Raw genomic sequence first — 20,883 nt, 5'->3', positions numbered from 1 at the left:
GACAACTTCGTAGCTTTTATAATTAAAAAGTTAATTAACGATTTTTAGGTAATTAATCATTTGACGGTCGAGCAACATATGGCCAAGAACGTCCGTCGGTCCAGAGATGATAGAAGTGAAAACAGCATGTTTATAGCCCTTATAGTTTTTTTTTATGACAAATCTGTATCGAAAAAAAAAGACACCCTGTATACCTATGTGTGTGTGTGTTTTTTCTTTTTTTCGATTATAATTATATTTGCATATTTTTACTCATTACAGTTATTTGATGTTCAGTTGGTTTTATGTATTACTTCTCTCTTTCTCGCTCTCGCTTATCGCTTCCTCGTCAGCTGATGAGACGCTATTTCCTTTTTTCAGGACGCCAAAGCTCAGGTCCTGTCGACGAACTGCAGACTCATTCAGGCAAGTGCTAACAGTGGGGAGTTTTAGCATGATACGCCGGACGTGAGGCAAAGGTTGCTGATGTTAGGTTAGTTATGTCATTGGAACGAGCGTGGAAGGCGAAAACTTCTTCCTTTATGCACAGCTGAGGGCGGATACACCTTACGTGTAAATCTCCTCCCAATCATTTATTATTCTTCCTCTATGCCCTCGCGTCTTCTTCTTCGTCTACGTCACTCGGCAGTGATGCCCCTACAGCTAGCCCCTGCCCGGAATCCTGGGCGATGGTTAGCCCCGGAGACGTGCAGAGGTTTGCTTGCTGAAGACGTGGATTGTGATGGGGTATCAATGGTTTCACTTGCGGTAGTCCGACACGAAGCAATGAGTGCAGGGTCACCTTCGCCTTGTTCAGTGCATGTGTGCTTGAGCCGCTCGATGCACGCTGTCCCAAGCAGCACAATGTACTGAAAGTCGAGTGCAATAGGGGTGGACGGGTAGGTGGAAGGCCTTGAACAGACTCGTGAAACTAAAGAACTTTGATAAGACACATACCGTCCACCCCTATGGCACTTGACTTTCAGTACATTGTGCTGCTTGGGGTGTCTTGTTTTCCATTTACAAGGACATGAAAGGATTTTTCGTTCTGGTGGAGCACAGGGAATGGACACGAATAGAGATGCTGAAGTGATAGGCATGCAGCAGCCGTACCGATAAAGATGGAGTGTGCGATTGCGAAGCCTTGGGCAACTGGAGGTGTTGCGAGACTGCGCAGGTCGGATCTTGGCGAGGGTATCACGCAGGCGCTGAACAGACTGTTTCACAGACTGGCTTGTGAAAATGAACTCTGCTTGCATGGGAAGCCGTATAGGACTAACCCGTACACCACCTCGGCGACGGAGCAACTAAAATCTGTTTTTACTGCGCTGCGAATAACCAGTAGAATTGGTGGTAGATGGTCGCACCAATGATTTGCATCGTCTTGCGCCCTAATAGCGGCTTTTACTTACCGGTAGAAAGTGCCCGACGAGTGCATTAGTGGCAGGGTGGTAAGCTGTGATTCTTACAGGTCCGTGAACAACGAGACTGTCGGTCGCGATCAGTCACGATCTCGGCTGCGGTCTCGAAGCTCTTCCACAGTCAGGAGTTGTAGCCGTTCCCGCTCTGAGTACGCTCGAGTATCACTGCTTTGTGTGTATCGTATGCATCTGTTGTAGGCGGAGTCCTAAGTATGTCAATCGGTTGGACAGCAACTTCTTGTCGTAGTACCTTGACGTGATGTTTGTCAGTGCAAATTGTCATTTTACCCCCAGGACCCATGCAGATGCATTCCCCGTCGAAAACGCAGGCAGGCGTAAGGCTTAATGCTGTACAGAATGCACCATGGTAGTTGCTTGTGTCGTCTGTTGAGCAGGATGTGGTTGAGACTCTAGTTTGCTTGTGAGGCCTATCGCACTCATTCGGTGGTGGTGGTGATGGTGAAAGGGCTTGCCGTTGTCGGCCTCACGTATGTGGGCAACGTCAAGACTGACGCCCTGGGGAAATGTGCGTCCTGGGCCGACTTCTAGGGGAACTGTGCCGACATATGTCTGAAAGCGTCTGAGGAAAACCCAGGAAAAACCCCAGACAGCACAGCCGGCACCGGGATTCGAACCCGGGTACCTCCCGGGTTCGAATCCCGAATCGCACTCATTCGTTCAAGGCAAAAACGAACGAAGAACGAACCGAGGGACGAATGAAACGCAAATGCGTGACGCACGTTGGATTGAAGCGGCCGTGGGACATGCACACTCCAGCCATCGCAACAAAACAACCAGCTGAATTCGCTATAAAGCCGGTGCCTTAAATTGTTGGCAGCATTACGGAACCAAAAAATGCCACGGAATTTGGAAGAGTACGCGCGCACAGACGCTCGCCGCATGAGTTCCTAATGTCCACCATTTGCAAACAAGGCAAGGTGAGGTGAACATGGCGCCATCCCGGGTGGCTTCAGATATGGCTGCCGGTTTATCTCTCTATTTCCCTCTTTATCTGTAGCCTCACGTCTTAACTTCTTCTACAGCGCTCGGCATTGGCGCCGCTAAAGAGTAAACCCGAGAAACCTACTATTCCTGAAGGAGCGATTGCACAGTCTGGACGTGTATTACCGTTGTATGCGTTGTTCCACCCATTGTTCTGAGCTAAAGAGATATATCGCATCAAGTAGCCCCCCGTATGGAACGTACCCTTGAGTACCTCAGTACGGTAAAAATGTGTTTTAGGGTCGTAAAGATAATATATATTAACAAAGTTACATTTTATGCGAAGAAACTTGCGCTCAATGTAAACGTTGAGACATGGCAATGCACGCCGACAAGGTACGTTGTGACAGGATGACGGATTCCCATGAATATTTCCTTCATACTTATTCGTGTAAGTTGTGTCCGAGCGGCAATACACTTCTCGAATTTTGTATGGAATTTGAAAATAAGATTGGGTGAGAGCGTTGCCGTGTACCGTGCTCCTGTGGTGCAACCTATATCACGTATACCCCGTATCATTAGTTTCCGGAATCCGTCCTCCCCAAAACGACGTTTGTTTTCTCTTTCTCTGTGCGCGCATTTCTTTCGTCGTGCCATGTGAAATGTCACTGCCGGTAGAATGGATTCACATTGATCGTTGTAGCCAAGGTTGAAAACCTCTTCTCGCAATCAGCTAGCTTTCGCGGGGCGCGGAAAAGAAACGCGGTGCCCTTTTCCGAATGGCAGGTTTGTAGCCTGACGCCAGACGGGCGACATCCGCATCTGTAGCTGCGTTCGGAGTGGTCATCTCCGTACGTCGGGATATAACGAGCCCAACGGAGCTCGGCGTCCAAAATCGAGAGTGAAGAACAGTCTGCTCAGTATTGGAATGTGACAGCAATAATCAACCGCACATGGCTGTAAACAAGGTGCTTAAAGGGAGGGTCCGCAACGGTTGTGCCCAAAATTAAGTGAAAGTTGATTTCAGCAGAGGCCACCCCCCAGATGCTGACAACAGCCCCCGTTTCGTATAAATGTGCGCGTATAAGTTATAAACAGCGAAAACGATAAAGCGAAACCGAAACTATGAGAGCAGGCGGTGGCATCGGAATCGAGGAGCGCCACGCCGTGACGTCAGTAGCGAGATTCGTCTGCCGTGATTCCCATGTGTTGTATTGCATTGAAGACGCCAGGAAGCAAGTTACGGTCAACGTGCAGTCATGGAAACCGACTCCGCATCAGAATAGAACTCCACGGGACTTCAGCCCGATTCAGACGTGTATTCTAATGAGGAGAATGACTTGACCGCCACCATAAACCACAACGACTCGCCGTATTCGACGGACCCTGTACCAGTGCGCGCGTCGCTTGAAACCGAGGCCTCAGACCCATACACTGAAGACTGTCGAACTCGGAGTAACTAATGATGAGTTTCTAATAGGTTGTCGCACATTCTTATACAGGGTGTCCCAGAAAACGTGTCATTGAATTATAATAAAAAAACTACACCAACTAGAGTCATGCGGTCAATGGCATTTGTTCTTACTGGGTTTTTGCCACCTCCTCATATGAATGTCGTGTAACGTAAGTTTAATTATGTAAATTTTTGCGAGCTTAAGTCGGAAATTTGCCTAGTAAAGGTAACTTTGTAACCCCGCCAATGTGAAGAGCGTGTCTAATTTAGTCAAATTAATGATAATTGACAGGGATATTCAGGAGCTATCCCATCGGAGAAAATAGCCGAACATCATACTCTACGGAGGTCGCACAGAATAGCGCACGATGAATTTTTCAGCGCAATCTTTGTCAGTCCGACGAAAGGAGGTTGGAAACCCTGCCCTCCCCGTCATCGCAGAAACAGATAAAACAGGCACGGCTTATCATGTCCGACTTTCGCTGGGATTTTGCTTTCCCTCTCCCAATTTTAGGAACTGTTACTTTTTCTACTATCACTCTGTGGGCTGGCTTCGGAACCTCCTTTCGTCACACTGAGAGCGATTGCACTCAAAAAGTCATCGCGCGCTATGGTCCGGTGCTCCGAAAAGCATGATATTCGGCTATTTTTTCCGATGGAATAGCTCGTGAATATCACTGTGAATTATCATGAATTTGAGCGTATTCGGCACGCTCTTCATATTGGTGGGGTAAAAAAGTGACATTTACTTGGCAAATTTCCGAGTTCAGTTCGCAAATATTTACATAATTAAACTTGGAGTAATGACATTCACATTAGGAGGTGGCAAAAACTAATAAGAACAAATGCTGTTGACCGCATGATTCTAGGTGGCGTAGTTTTTTTATTATAATTCAATGACACGTTTTCTGGGACACCCTGTATAAGTGCCACGGGTGCACGCGTAATATGAAACATGTTGCAGGTGCACATGCGGTCGGTGCATCCCGCAGGTGCCCGCAGGTGCCACTCCGAGTTCCCGCATGAGCCGTCTTTTCGTGTCGACCATTCCTGGCTCAAAATGATGAGAACATATCGTTCTCGAGCTGGTCTTCCTCCACTTGATTTTGCGCAGCGCCATTTCCCACTCCAAACGACGTTGTTTGGCCGTCGGAAACTGGAAAGGTGCTACGTCTGTTGTTGTATCCGACCTGTTGCCACAACTGATTATACAGCATGTCTTACCGGCCATCGTGGTGGGTGTAAGATCAGTGTGCGACGTAACGAACACAATTGCTACGGAAAATTTCCTTCGTCAAAACTGCCAAAACACACAGCAAAGCAAGGCGGACGGCGCGGGATATCTCGCGACTTACATCACGCTCGGTGTTTCTTGCAGAAAAGCGCTCGTGGCTCGCACTACCCTGTCACCGAGCGCGTCATAGAAGAAAATCATTTTTATCAAGTTTGACTCAGTTTTCGAAGGAGATATTTTACAGGCATGGTCGTTGATGGCTAAAGGTGACGAATATTCGAAAATCTCGGAAGGGACCTTATGCGGATTCTCCCTTTAAGAACGTTAACACGGAGAAATGGGAGTGCCATGCTATGTGGGCGTGCGCGTTGCGCTTGCCACTTCGGAAGACGGTATGACCCACAGGATCTTTAGGCACAGTAACCGAGTAGTCAAGGTAGCCAAGCGCTGGTAGCACTTTCTTTCAGTTTTCAACAACTAGCAATTTTCTAGAGACGTGCCTGCGAGTAACACCTTTTAAGTGAACTCGCAACGGAGCTGAAATAGCCTTTGACACTGTGTGTGCTACGGAGATACCTTGCGGTAGACATTCATTAATATTCTTTGTTCGTAACAGCGGTGGATCGATGCACACCTGAAATGGAACTCTTCCGACTTCGGCGGCATTGGAGTACTGCGAATTCCGGCACCGCAAGTGTGGAAGCCCGATGTGGTCCTCTACAACAAGTAGGCAAGCACAGGCAGCCCATGCCCATGTGCCAATATTCTAAACATATCATTTTGTCAAGTAACGGTTACTCTAAAGTCGTGCATAAGGTAGCGGCGAACAAACTTTGACGCCGCCAGCAAATTGAAATTGTCATGTATTCTACACGAGGTGGCTCAAAACTATGCATGCAGGAACTTGCGCACGTAAATCGGTATTTGCTAGCCAGGGACAGTAATCTCTGCATTTTTCCTTTCCCCCTTTTATTGCATTTTCTTTACGTGTACTCGGCAGCCGCATACTTTTTACCCACTGTCTGTTGGCACGGAGTGTACACATTTTAACGCCATTAATCGTCGAAGCCTAGATTTCATGCAAAGTTGAAACAAAAGCCTCAGGTTCGACGCCACCGCTATTTCGAACAGGAACTGTTCTTGTACTGAGCACCGTCCTCAGTAGAACAGTCTATATTCGAAATAGCAGCGACTCCTGACATACCTGAGGCTTTTACTTCGGTATGCCTTGATCCGGTCGCTTGGTTTTCTAGTTTTCGAAGTTCCTGCAGGTGTTAGACTGCTGCTTTATTTATTTATTTATCTTACCCTGTTTTACAGTTGACCCACGCTGTGGATCGTGACAGGAGTTGGCTGGGGTGTGTGCTAATACGGGTTCATAAATTTTGTACGAAACCAGACAAAACGCTTACCTCAAAGCTCGTTCTGGGATTTAAATAAACAGCCGTAAGTAGGGGGAGTTCTGCCATTAGGATGAGCTAAATTGAAGTGTAGTGTATGACGTCACGGCGCAACAACCTTCCTCGTCGTGCTCTATGATTGTTCTGCGACACCCGTCTTAAGCGGGTCGCCGACGCCATATTAAATAGTGTTTCCTGGTACCTAGCCTGCATTCTCTTTGTGGAAGCCTATGGCTTCGGAAGTAACTCTTAATCCTGTTCTGGTTGTCACAGTGCCCAGGGCGGAGATCATCGGACGAGTCTGCTCAGTAGCAATGTGGTTGTCCGGTCGAGTGGCGAAGTGAGCTTCCTGAGCCAGGCGTCGTTCGCAAGTACATGTCACTTCGACCTGCGCTACTTCCCCTTCGACGTTCACGATTGCCACTTGCACTTCGTCTCGTGGACCTACGACACTTTACAGGTATCGTCTGCGAGGTGCACCGTATTTTTTTGTGTGAATACACTGTGCCCTATGGGAGGAGGAGAACTGTCGCTGGCATGCCTAATGAACATCTTTCCCAGAGTCGTATGTAGGGAGAGTTCTGCCATTAGGATGAGCATAAATTGAAGTGTAGTGTATGACGTCACGGCGCAACAATCTTCCTCGTCGTGCTCTATGGTTGTTCCGTGACCCCCGTCTCAAGCGGGTCGCCGACGCCATATTGATTGTTTGTTACGGTGCAAGATTATTGCTGTTATTGATTGTTGTTTACATTTGATTGTGGTACTGTTTATTGATTGTGCAAGACGTGCGCATTTCGTTGATGAAGCCCTTCCAGAGCCCTTCGTCCGACAAGGACCCCATATCAGAGGCGGCTGTAGGCCGTTAGCCGGTGGTTCTGGTCGATTGCACTGTGCTCCCGAGGAGCCTGTTGATCAGCTGACAGGTTCCATCAATACGGCGCCCACGCATTGGCTCAAGGCGGGTTCCATATGGATGAATTCCGCACTCCAGGACTGGCACATTGGCGAACATCACGTTCTCGTGCAGCACGACAGCTGGCGATGGCGATTGAGACACTGCAAAGCAATAGTGTTTTGAATGCAATAGCATTTCTTTAATGCACTCTTGTGACCTCGGTGTCCGCGTCGCGTCACTCGTTTGTTTTTTGCTTTTTATCGCGGCGCCGGTTCAGTTGGAAGATTTAGAAGGACTCGAAGGGATTCGAAGAGATTAGCAGATTGGACAGCTTTTACAATAACGGTTCCCGAAGCATGGTAAACCATGCAAGCGCCCGATTCCTGTCCTGTTCCCAGTACTAGCTCATCATGCAAGATCAACACCAACATGCCCGTTTTTTTACTTAGACAACAAGGTGTAGTTGTTATGCTCTACAAGGAAGCGTATAAGCACGTCCCGGACGTCCCGTAACCATGATGCTGTGCTATTGCCGTGTCTTAGCTAGAGGACTGCTTTCGCGAGTAGCACGGTCACTAGGCAACTAGGCAAGGTGTTGCACCAGTCTCAGGCTTGTGATGTCTCTGTCAGGACAGCCTACCTACACAGGTTGGCTCTGCATGACTCTATTTCCTCGACCAATCGCAAGACTGACCAGGATGCTTTGCAACCTTTCCTTGACACCCAGAAATGGCTTAAATTCTTTACAAAGCTTGATGCCCACTGTCCCTCTGAGCTCTAGGAATTCTGCTCACTGATTTAGGTTGCCAGTCTTCGGTCGCTGCCTGGGCATCAAACGCAACAGTGCGTGCTACTGCCAGATGTTTGCAATGAACACAAGTAAAGTTATGAGCTGCAAAGCCCCTGAAACTGAAACTGAACTGCGAAAAAAAGAAACTGGACCGCACATGAACACCTGGTTTTGATTTTGACGTGACCGTTTCGCGGAGTTGCTGAGACGTAATCCATAACACTTAAAATCAGTACAACATTTGTCTCGTGTCTGTGGCAGGGATGCTCCCGGGTCCCGACTGTGCCGTCACGGCAGGGGATTTGTTGCGAATACAATTTAATTATGAATAATTTACTGAAACTCTGATATTTTGCATGGTGCCTTAAAGATACCATTGAGGTGCCATAATCATGCGAGAGCAGTTTTCTTTACTTTGGGCACGAACCTTGCTTTACAGGTGGAACTGGAACCGGTGCAAGGAAGTGAAGCCGACCAAGATTCGCGCCAGGGTCACGGCGAATTTGATGTAGACTCGGTGACAGTAACTCAGCACGTGCGGAGGCACGGCATGGGCGAAGGTGCTCCTTCTTTTCGTGACGTGACATTCTCCGTGAGGTTGAGAAGACGTCCAGCTTACCACCTGGTGAGCCTGGTGCTTCCGTGCGTGCTTTTGAACGCGCTTGCCCTGCTCAGCTTCCTGGTGCCTTGCGAGTCGGGCGAGAAGCTCACTCTCGGTGTCAACACTCTTCTCTGCTCGGCTCTCTTTCTCGTGCTTGTGCGGGACAGTTTGCCGCCCACGCATTCCATGCCCATTATATGTGAGTGTACCCGTCACTACTTTCTCTTTTCTTCTTTCCGAAGTGTTTGGGGTGGGTGTAACGGAGAAGTCAACGTACTTTGCGAGGTTTTGGACGCTGTTCCCAGCCTGTTAGATTATTTTTCCTGGTATGGAAAGGAAGGGAGACTGAACGTAAAACACGGTAGGTTGCGAAAACAATAAATAAGCGAAGGGGTTTTGATGTCGGAGCGAAGTTATGTGCTTTAAAATGAACAGGACTGTTCCAATTTCTGATAAGTTTCAAGTTCTTTTTACAAATAATATGTCGTATCGCAACAACGGTGTGAATTGTGTTTCTGGAATGTCAATCGGCCGTTACGTATATAGGTTAGAGACTATAATTCTAGTATCCCGGCATGATCCGTTCCCGGCATGCTCTCGGGAGGAGTAGAGGTCGAGCAAGGATGGACCAACACTAGTCGTTGTCTTCTAGTGATTTGCACAAAAGGTACGAGGCACAGCCAAAGAGCAACCGCAGCCTAGCCATAACAAAAAAATGCAGTCCCGTGATATACTGCTGCGCTGCAAATATGTTTTGGCACGCAACTAGACGCAGCTGTGCACACTGGCCTGCCGCCGTGATGGAAAATCTCACGTGACCACAGCGCTCGCAGTATGTCCGCCCTTGTTACGGTACACCAGGGAGGAGGAACGTTCGGTACCCGGTTTTTGGGTACAGAGAGAGAAAAACCCGAGATATTCAGTGCAGAATGTTGAAGTAGTATGGAGGCGCCTTTGTGTCACCTCGACTGGTCTACGAGTGGCACGAAAAGATCCAAAGTGGCATGTCAGGTTTCACTGACACACTTCGCTCTGGCCAGGCTCACACTTCGACGACGCCGGACACAACCTCGGGAATTGAACGGCTCATACACGAAAACTGGCTTGTCACAATAGATTAGGTGACTGAAGAATTGAACATTAGTCGTAGACCGGCGCACCACGTCATTCATGGCATTCTGCAGTACCACAAAGTATCCGCCAGGAAGGTGCCAGAATAGCTTACCGCCGGTCTTAGGGAACGGCGTGTGGATGCTTGTGAGGTGCTACTGGGGGCGCTACAAAGCGTTGCATTGTTACCGGTGACGAATGCTGAATCCACTATACCCAGCCAGAGACAAAGCGAGGAGTGGCAGCTCACTACGTCACCAAGACCGAAGGCGTTCCTGGCATTTCCAACGGCGGCACGATCATGCTCACAGCCTTCTGGGACCATAGAAGCCCAATAGTGGAATATTACGTGGCAAGGGACTTACTGTTCAGTGCAGGGGACTGTGAACTGTGCATCATACTGTGACCTTCTTGGGAACCACTTGAAGTCTACAATCAAGTCAAAGCGTCGTGGTTTGCTCAGCCGTGGTGTGTGGCTGCAGCGTAGGGTGCCTGAATACTAGCTCCCTCTGTGTATGGTGGAGTCACCCTTTGTAGAAGCGGATGCCGCAGTGTTGCCATGTTTACACCCACGCTTACCATGCATGAATGCTATGTACCGATTTCACCAACTTTTTCAAACCTCCTCCCTGTGTATTTATTCAACTCCAAAAGTAGCGTATAGATTAGCGTGTAGCTATACTTTTCTATGAGTATCGCGAGCTGTGTGTGGACGTAAAGATGGCGGAAATTCCTAGCAGACGACGCGGTTGTCTTCACCCTATGCAGAGGGAGCTAATATCGAGACACCCTACTGCAGCGCGGCAGTGCTCGCACTCACACGACACGTACGACAGCGGAGAAAATTGCAGGTCTGTGTTTCGAGTGCATTCCGCATCCGCCATACTCACCGGAGCTTGCACCGAGTGATTTCCACCTGTTCAGGTTCCTTCAAGGGGTCCCCGCCAGAATATGTGTGAAGTTTCTCACAAGACGTTTTTCACGCGGCACCCACACATTGGTGAAGCGTTGGCGCAGATGTGTCGCAGGGGCGGTCTATGTTGAAAAGTGCTTTTTGCGATGTGTCTAATATTACACGAAAAAAACGCGGTTACTTTTTGAATGCCTCATAAAATGTACCAGTCCATGAGCAAGTTGTGATTTCGACTAACGCAAAGAGAAGTGGCTCGGTTGCCAACATTGGGAAGTTGAAAAAGAGAAATGTTCATAATGGTTTGCTGTTTCTTTGTCCCTTTGACGCAAGTAACAGTTCTCCAATTCGTTTTTTTTTTTGTGTGTGTGTGTGTGTGTGTGTGTGTGTGTGTGTGTGTCAAGTGTACTATTGGACACATATGATAGTACTATGGCACTATGAAAGGCAGGCGTCTGATTGCTTACACGTTATATGTCACTACTTGTTGTTTGCAGGTTTATACTACGGTGTGACCGTGTTACTAGTGACATGTGCGGCTGGGTTCAGCGTATTGACACTGAGCCTTCATCAGCGCGGAGCTCGTGGCCTCGAGCTTCCGAGAAGCCTTCGTTCTTTCGTATTGGGCTATCTAGCCCGGTTATTCTTCCTCGGATGCTGCTCGGGGTCGCCAGCAAAAACAAAAGTATGTACCGTCTTCATCCTCTCAACTTGTTCTAGACGAAAAAACTAACAGTCACTTAACAAATCAGAGAAATCCAATTAGATGCCCTGCGACAAGCACAATCGTGAAGTGTACGCCCGTATCACCGAGGCTCTGAGCAATCTGGCCATGCGCTAAGAGAAACACTAAAGCGATATTGTCATTGTCGTGTGTCAGCGACGCGAACTCCTTTCACTATGGGGTCCTTCAAAGCTGTAAAGGACCCATTACTGCAAAAGCGTTCTTGCCTGCTCGGGTGTCGGGGGGTACCACTCCTGTTCCGGAGCGTGGCGCTCTTGGTGTGCTCTTACGTACCAGCCTGCCAGCCGGAGCGCGTAGGTGCTGCTCGTGCTCCGTGACGTATTTCCACTCCTCTCCCTCTCCTCTCCTCTCCTCTCTCAACTACTCTCCTCTTGCGGCGAGTCAGGGAGCCGAGCCAACGCCACCTGGATAGAGAAGGCCTGCTTTCTGCCTCCTCTCCCTCCTTCGCTACGTGGACATATAGAGTCAGAATTCGTCTGCTGCTGCGTTTCGCCATTCTGCGAATTCAAGAACTCGCAAATGATGGCGCCTAACTTGGAACCAGTAGACCTGAATCTGTGCACATAAAGTGCAGCACACTGTCCAGACAGTCGGTCTTCAGAAAAATATGAGACCGTTTCGCGCTATATTTTAAATATTTCCCACTTAAGACGCGGGGACGTTCAGTCACTACTTGCAGACGACAGTGGTTCGTCTCCATGGCTACGACCGCGGAAAGCACGTTCGTGATTGGCTACCGCCGTTGCAACCACGCTCCTGATTGGCTGACTCTTAGTTGTTACGTCACGTCGACGAGTAAGCAGGCTTTCTCTATCTACGTGGTGTTGGCCGAGCGTGCAGCTGCCCGCACAATGGAGGAGGGGGACGGCGGAAAACCGGAAAAGAACATTTAGTGACACCTATGAGCTACCTTGGAGACATCAGTTTGTCCCATATCAGTCTCGTGGCTCTGAAAGATCGTTTAGCAGAAGCGACAGAGTACTAGGGACAGAGTACACCTATCGCGTTTCGTAGCGTCGCTACTCAACGCGCCCGATGATTTTTGGAAGATTAGGAGGGGGGATATGAGGCACCACGCGCGCGTTGTAGGACACCTGCGTTCGTCGTTCTTTCGGAGGAGCTCATTGTATTTATTGCAGAACATGTTGCAGCTAAAAACAGAAGAACAGTATGGGGGTGAGGGGAGCACCTCTGTGGTCCTTTAATATGAGACAACCATAGTCATGGTCAAGCTACGAACAGCGTCACGGCTACTGAAACAGAAGCTTACAATATGTTTTTCTTTTCTTTTCTTTTTTTTTTTTCTTGGGACATTCGGTGACAGATAACTCTTGTGAGACGTATGTATCACCTACAACGTTTCAAACGCTTCGTCTTCTTCCAGTTTAACCATGTAAAAAAAAAAAATATGCACGGGCAATTGTGTTCCTAGTTTAGAACACGACTATCTCAGAAAAGGAACAGATCAGGATATCAGCACATGAGAGTTAGACATTAGGTAATGCTGAGGAGTGTGACATAACTAGGGCCCGGATTTTTAGGCATTTGCCTAGAAATGCCTATAAACGCCTAAATGCGACATTTTCTGGGTTGCCTGCCTTTTTATCGACTCTGTTGAATTGTAGTCTTTTTTAACATTTGTAGATGCCATAACAGCCTTTTTAGATGTGTAAGTGCGAGTGCGCCTTTCAGGCTCATGCTGAGTGCTGCATTATGCTTCTGTGCGCGTCTGCGCCTTTTGTTCCGTTTTTGCGTTTGGTTTCCTTCAGTACCTTGGTTTGCTTGAAGGGGTTCATGTACATTTGATCAAAAGATGTGACTTCTCTGAGCCTTTCAAGGGCGGGGAACTAAACGTATTATTCGATAAAGCGTGCCTCAACATTCGTGTACCTGACGTCAAAGCTTGTATGGTATCGTAGCCTCTAAACGAGCAAGTTTTCCTTGATGGGGCATTCTGAAACACCAACAAAGCCAAAGAGCGCACCAGATTAACGTGCCTATTTTTGCATTTTATTGCATATTTTGGTATTTTTAAGGGCCTAAATGCCTGCCTATTTCCATAGTTTTTAGTGCCTAAATTTCCGGGCCCCGGACATAACGATTCACAAAAAACGGGGAAAAAATGAGCACATTATGCGTCAACCACAGTGAGATTGAGAGGCGATCTAGTTTTACGGCAATCGTCTGCGGCGTCATGTCCACGTTCAACTCGCTCGCATCAGTGAGAACTCTGCCTGTAAAGCGTGCTCTGCCACATGAAGAGACAATATGTGGGGAAGCAAGCTTTACTACTTCCAGCTTGCGGAGCGACAGAAATTGTTCTTCCTCGGCCGCTATACGATTATTGCTACGATAGAACCCAAAAATTTCAAAAGTAGGAACACGTTACATCTTAAATTACCTCTCGTCTCAACTCTGAGCACAGCGATAAGAAAGGACTCCTGGTCAATCTCATTCGAGACTTCGCAAATGGGAAGCCCACGAAGCACGGTCATCTGCGTGCACGGAATCGCCGTGTGCAATTTCTTCCTAGCGTTCAGACGTCCAGTCGTATGACAAAAAATCTGCCGGTTTATGGAGGGTTCTTGTTTTTCGTCTGCGAGGTATTGGTTCATATCATAAGGCTTCGGTCATAAAGATGAGCAACGTTATAGCCTCGTTTTGTTCTTTGTGTCTTGCAGCTCTGGCTTTCGTCTGTACCATGCATTTCGTACTAGTGTACGAATATTCTTTTTCGCTTTATTTCCAGTACCGACAGCTATTGCGCTTGTGGTATTGTGGTTTACGAGAAAGTGACGGCACAGCGCGGACCGAACTAGAACAATTGACGTTGGAACGTAAAGGAACTGCGCCGTCGTAACTTTCTACGAGCGTAGAACGATGTTACAAGAAGAAACAAATGAAATACTACGTATACTCTCACCGGCTAAACGTTCCGCATAAACACATATTTGAGGCTACAAAACATGCAGCAAAAAAAAATCTTTGATCCTGCCTATACAAGACAGGTACAGGTTCAAGTAACTCAGGGGCAAAGTGCTGGCGCCAGGAATCGAACTTGGGTCTTCCGATTAATTTCTGGGTGTTGAAGGCTTGCATGTTTGTGTCGTCCATATTTGTGGCCTGCCTCGGCTAACTCTCGTTTGTTTACAAAACAAGGGTATTTATTTGTTGGTACTGTCTCTGTGAGACTTGGGCATACACGCCCTGGTACAGACGCCACCTCATCGGTGTGTTGGCCGCGGGTAGGGTCCTCACCACCTATAGATACAGAAAGCCTGCGCGCTCGTCGACGTGACGTAACAATTAAGACTCAGCCAATCAGGATCGTGTTTTCAACGGCCGTGTCCAATCACGAACGTGCTTTCAGCGGTCGTGGCCATGGAGAAGAAACACCGTCGTCTGCGAGTTGTGATTGAACGTCCCCGCGTACTAAATAAGAAGACTTTGAAATAAAACGCAAAACGGTCGCAATCTTTCTCAAAACTGCATGGTTTCCTGGAGAGCGTCTTGCACTTTTTGTCTAAATATTTAGGTCTGCAGGTTCCAGGCGAGCTGCAATCATTTGCGGGCTCTTGAATTCGCAGAACGGTGAGTCGCAGTAGAAGACGAATTCTGACTCTTAACTGAAAGAGGGAGAGGAGGCAATGCGCAGGCTTTCGCCGTCTAGGTGGTGTTGGTGGGGTGCGCGCTCTCTTCCCCCTCCGTGGACAGCGGCTGCTGCGCCACCATGTTTCCTCACTTGCGGCGTTTGTGTCAGTGTATTGCGGTGGCAAATCTCAGTCGCTTTCCCTATCCTTTTGGGGTGTGCATCGCAAAAAAAAAAAAACTGAGCCTGGTAGAGCTTTGCACAGCAAGGCATTTTGTATAACCTGCTGCAAACGGATATGAGGCTCCCAATATTGCGTCACAAAAGGGGAAGATGATTCGGAATAGGGACCATGCAAAAACAGTCGGAGATTGCACTAGTCACACAAGGTAGCGTGAGGGAATAACTGTTTCAGTTTCAGTTTCCGATTAACACAGCAATGTACAGAACGGTCTTGGGCATAAAGGAGAGGAAAGGCGTATTTGGGTGGTAATTACGGGAGAGATAAAGTCAGATAAACCTGCGCATGTTTAAGTTTCAAGTCTTGTGTCCTTCTCCGTTTTGTGTTCTGCCTCATACTCGAGGAAATGTTGCCGCTCTCTTCCTTACGAAAGCTGCCCTTCCCCCCTTTTTTCCTTTTTTTTTTCGGAATAGCAGGCCGGCATTTTTGTCTTGCTAACCTTTCCTTTCTTTTTTTCTTAATAAACATACCCCCCCCCCCCCTGTGAAAGAGCGCAAGTTCATAATACATGGCGATGACACAAGCCTGCTTATGGCGCATTGTGGCATTAGTAAACCGAACATCTTAGCAAATAAATCCTTTTCTGCGTTTGCTCCTGATCTATGAAGAATGCTTATAGGCATTAATTATGACAAAACCAAAACAGTCCTGTTTGTACAAAAGTAAAATAAAATTCGTGATGCTGTTCATGGCCGATATGAACAACAACGTTCTTAACCTTCTTAAGTTTGTAAAACATTTGAGAAGTAACGTTCTGCGAAGCGCAAACATGGAATGACCAGGTCATAGACGTAGAAAAGATATCGATGGTGTTAGAGATCTTTACAAAGAATCAAAACTAACTTCCAACCTCAGCATAGCAACTCACACGTAGTTCTATTATAATGCCACGCGTAACACGCTGTCACGGTTTGAGGTATACCCAACGACATACGCACTCGTTATTTGTCGTGCAAATAAGAGCGCTGTTGCTAATGTTTCCTATGAGACTCTCACTAACGTACTTTTCAGAAAGTTTCACGTATTAAAATTCACCAGCTTTATCGTTGTCTACTTAGCAAATCACACATAAACTTGAAACGCCTTTATCCTATTCGCCATGCTAACAAATCGCTAATACCCTCGTTTCGAACTTGATACCGTTCGCGATCCCTGTCGCCGCGGCACGGTCACTAAGACCTCACCCTGTCAACGACGCCGGTGGACGAGAACGCGCATGCAGGTACTCTAACCCGCAGCTCACATGCAGCACAGCCGATGGCGAACGTGAACACGAATCACGGACCGGTTGTACGTGTGATGACAGCCTAACAGAGCATATCAAGCCGCTATCCTGCGGCGGTGTATCTCTCAACTCAGTCCTGGACCTATGTCTTGAACGCAGTCTCAAACCCACAGGCTAACGTCCAGCGGTACTGCGATTGCGAGGGATTACGCTCACGCATTACGGCAAATTAAAGGCATCACGGCTGTACCCGTGAACAGCATAGTCTGGGCAGCCTGGTTGATGAAGTACTGAAAATTTAAAGAAAAAGGAAGTTTTCACACCCCGTTTTTGTACTAATGCAATGTGCCTTCCCCTTCCAGAGCTGTGACTTGACGAAAGACCCCAAGTCATCACATCCCCTCCAGCAACACAGTCCTATCCAGCACTTTGACTCTGACAAACTCGAGCTCGACCACATCGAACGGTACAACTTCTCTCCACGACTACGCCACCGGAAGGAGTTCTGCGCGGGACTAGGCGGCGTCGGCGGCAGCATAATCGGCGGCGTCGGGCCGCCGTCGCAGCCCGGGGCCACTCCCGAGGTGACCTGTGCCAGTTCCTCGGACGAGTTTGAAAAGCAGTTCCTGCGAGTGCTTGCCAAGGTGTACGACACGATCGAGAAGAATGAGCATCGGACAGCTGAGCGGGACAGGCGCGACACCATTCGCTCAGACTGGCACCAGGTGGCGGTGGTGTGCGACCGCGTCCTACTAGCCGTCTTCTTGTTGGCTATGGCTATCGCCACGTTTCTGGTGTTGTTCTCTTCCCGAGAGTGAAATTAGGACTTGGCTTCGGGCTAAGCGCTTGCGGTGAGACCATCATCTAAGACAAAGCCTTCCTCGGCCTTCTAACAGAGCACCCTAATGCAGTACTACCAAAAGTAATTACAGTAAAGCTACCATCTTGGTATCTCAGTTACGCTTCCTCGGAACGCGATTATGCGATCATATTACGTAATTAGGTACATGCCTAAAGGAGCGGTCGATAAGTAAAACGGTCAATAATAATTTTCGTAAAACAGATTTATACAGAAAGTTGATACAAAAGGTTTCATAATCTTGAAATATTAATTGGCCGCGTGATTGGACCGGAGGAAGAATACACATCCGTGTGCCATTGGTTGCTCTAGGTTCCACGCCACGAAGAATCTCGTGTGATGATCTCGTAGTAACAGATTGGCAGTCGTTATTTTCTTGAAGAGTAGTGTCAATAAAATTTTCAAAAAAAATGTTAAAATTCGTCATAAGAGAACCTCCGGTAAAACTTTCGTTATACGGTTTTAGAGTACTCCAATTTATGCATAATCCTAGGTATTTCATCTGTGGACGCCTATCTGAGCTACAGGGTGCAGCTTCTCGTTTTTTTAATTGTGTATTTTCTTTTTTCCTATATTTCATACGCGAAGGCCTCCTATCCGGCGTACCTGGTCTTGCTCCACCTCATCGTCGGCAAAGTTCATACACGGACAACACTAATGTAATGAGACTGGGTTTACTCTAGAGCATAACCGGCAGGTCGTATTATCTTTCGCCGCGACAGTACGAATAGACTTGCTCATTTCTTTGGGATTAGAGTAACAACGTGCACGCTGATGTAGCACTAATTAGGAGACCATAAGTCGAGGCAGCTGTCCTTGTCCCTGAGGACCTCATTTATGCTGCTGGATTACCTCCAAGGCTTTCCAAGTTGACCCTGGCGGCCTAAGAGATACCCTGCGGAAATGGGATCTAATGTCTATAGCAAGTTAATATTTTCTGCTCAAGTAATAAAATCCGCGGAATTATATTTTGAAAAACTTTCGTAGAAACACGCTATTAACCATTCACATCATAGTGAAACACGACGCTTTGACTTCTGTCTGTTCTTTTTTTTTTTTTTTGTCTTCCTGATCTTGCTGGTTTCGTTCTTACGGTATATGCCTCCTGAGATTCGTTTGCGCTGCAGCTTTAGTGAAAGACATCAAAAACATTAGCAGGATTAGCCGCAAACATTATTCGATAAAACTAATTGTCATTCTATCTGAGGAGCCAAAGTGCTTTGCTCGGCGCTTCCACCTACACTCTTAAAAATGAACTTCACCTCATAGCACGCTCCTAGCCAACCATCACCCCGAATGACAACGTTCTCGCTCTAGATTTGTTGAAAACGGGAGGAGGAGCCTATTTTGTGGCCATTATGCACGGCACAAAATAGGCTCCTCCTCCCGTTTTCAACAAATCAGGGGCGAGAACGTTGTCATTCGGGATGATGGTTGGCTAGGAGCGTGCTATGTGGTGAAGTTCATTTCTAAGAGTGTACGGCTGCTTGCATTGAAGACTTCTTCCGGCACCAAAAAGTTTACCTCTACTCAGTCTCAAATATAAGCGTTCCAGCGATGAACCTGCCGGCGTTGAGATCAGCCTTGAGACAGGTCGTTACCGTTCGACGAGCGAGAGAAAGAGAGAGTTCTTTATACGCACTCGGTGTACCCATCGTGTAGCACCCACGCCCTTTACAGAGAAGAGACTTGCTCATCACTGCCTCACGACACGTCGCTGTGACACTTGCGGCGTACAGCACGAGTGTACAAAAACTCTTTGCACAAGCTCAACCCTGAAGACTTGTCGTTATAGTGAAAGACGCTCTTCGCAATCGCCTTCTTGTGATGATTCCCTCCTCCGCCGTATTTAGAAATGTCTTCTTGCTGGAAATGTTTATTCTTTGTTTCCTAGTACGGACGGCTTTCTGTCGTCTCGTCTCGCGGCACAGCTCTGGACGCGTTTCTTTTCGTAGTCGTGTTCGACATAAGAGCGGCATATTGAGGCGCCGCCTGACGGTTCTTTCTATTGGCTGCAACAGTATTGGCTGCATCACTCTGCATCGCGACAAGTAGTGCACCGACGCCGAAACTAACAGGAGATCTATAGGTGGCACCTGAATTGCTCTGGCGGAGCAGCACTGTTGGGGTTGGCGCGGATTACATTTCGTGCCGTTCTTACGTAGAACACCGGTATAACTCAAGCTGCAGACAGATTCAGAAACTTTATGGTGGTCGGCCTGAATAACTTCTTGTGTCTTCATTTTGCTTTCTGCCTTTTCTGGTACACTGTTCTTCCAAATGTCGCGATATTCACTGTATTTCCAGCAAGATCCCTCCTTGGCATTTCCAGAGCATCGCATTGTACGATGACGATGTGGAAGACTCGTCACTAGCACCGGCGTAGCACGAAAAATATTTCGGGAGGGGTTCTATGAGGACTTTGCATGGGAGAGGAGGTTTTCCCCTCGTTCTCCTCTCCCAATTGCACTACCATACGTACCATTTCGGGGGGTTGAACACCTAGAACTCCCCCCGCCCACTGACTACGCCAGTGGCCACTAGGGTGACGCAGTCAACATCGGCGGAGGGCAACGTTGTCAAAATACGTACTTTGAGTTCATTGATTTTGATTGCCGGAATGCATAAAAAGTGTCCCTATGAGCCAACATAATACACGACGTCTTGTCCAACTAACTGTTCGAGTCATTCACAAATATTTACAAAGCGCTTCCAGAGCTGTGTGCGTTACATTACAAGTCCGAACTGTGTATGTGTAGTCAGGCATGCCAAAAACCCAAAGCTACTACTATAGCTTTCACTGCAGGTCAGTGGAGAATAGCTAATGTTAAGTCGTGGGAAGAAGAGCACGTTGCAAGTAGCGTAAACGTCCTGCTTTGTCAGTACACTATTTTCCTAAGTATGTTACCTTTAGAGATATGAACACACCGGTGGTGCTCAAGTGTATGGGACTCGTTCGTGATTATGTGAAATCGTCATACATAATGTAGCGTCTCCGTTAACGTGCACTGAGAGAAGAACAACGTTCATATGCCATTTCCTTTTCCTTACCTAATTAACGATAAAAATATACTCGTATGTCATCCGCTAAGCAAGGCTCCCCCATACAAAGACATTCTTTTCATAGGCAATTTCTCCAGCAATCATTACAGAAATTATCGCGGCTGAAGCGTTTAAATGGAGGCTGCTTGTTCGTGGAACACACAGCTTTTGAGCTTTCCGATGAACATATTTTTGTATGTACAGTGTAGAAGTATAAGAAGACCATCCTGAGACATTTCTAGCCATAGGGTTACACATTCTCGTCGCTTTGTCTCTTTTTATTATTGTTATTCCGTGTTATTTCTGTCATCGACATCCTTCTCAGTCTCGCTACGTTATCTGAACTTACCTTCTTGAGGTATTTATATTTTGTCTCTTTTATCACAGATGGCTCTGCAGTACCTCGTTCCATTATCTCATGCTTTCCTGCTTTGCACCCACGTG

At 47.5% G+C, this 20,883-nt stretch overlaps 1 protein-coding gene across 2 annotated transcripts in view; it reads left to right on the top strand.

Moving 5' to 3' along the window:
* The window catches only part of LOC135386162 (neuronal acetylcholine receptor subunit alpha-10-like), a 203,140-nt gene extending 184,508 nt beyond the window's left edge, over positions 1–18,632 (top strand). For both annotated transcript variants that reach the window (XM_064615930.1, XM_064615931.1), the window contains exons 5-10: positions 361–405; positions 5,646–5,755; positions 6,703–6,889; positions 8,557–8,917; positions 11,236–11,423; positions 16,901–18,632. In XM_064615930.1, coding sequence (XP_064472000.1) covers positions 361–405; positions 5,646–5,755; positions 6,703–6,889; positions 8,557–8,917; positions 11,236–11,423; positions 16,901–17,356 — 1,347 coding nt within the window. In that variant the 3' untranslated portion in view covers positions 17,357–18,632. The remainder of the gene's footprint in view (positions 1–360; positions 406–5,645; positions 5,756–6,702; positions 6,890–8,556; positions 8,918–11,235; positions 11,424–16,900) is intronic.
* Positions 18,633–20,883: the final 2,251 nt, after the last annotated feature.

The sequence above is a fragment of the Ornithodoros turicata genome, chromosome 2 (genome assembly GCF_037126465.1).
Source record: "Ornithodoros turicata isolate Travis chromosome 2, ASM3712646v1, whole genome shotgun sequence".
In the NCBI taxonomy this organism is placed as follows: domain Eukaryota; kingdom Metazoa; phylum Arthropoda; class Arachnida; order Ixodida; family Argasidae; genus Ornithodoros; species Ornithodoros turicata.
This window is presented reverse-complemented; position numbering and strand designations above follow the sequence as displayed.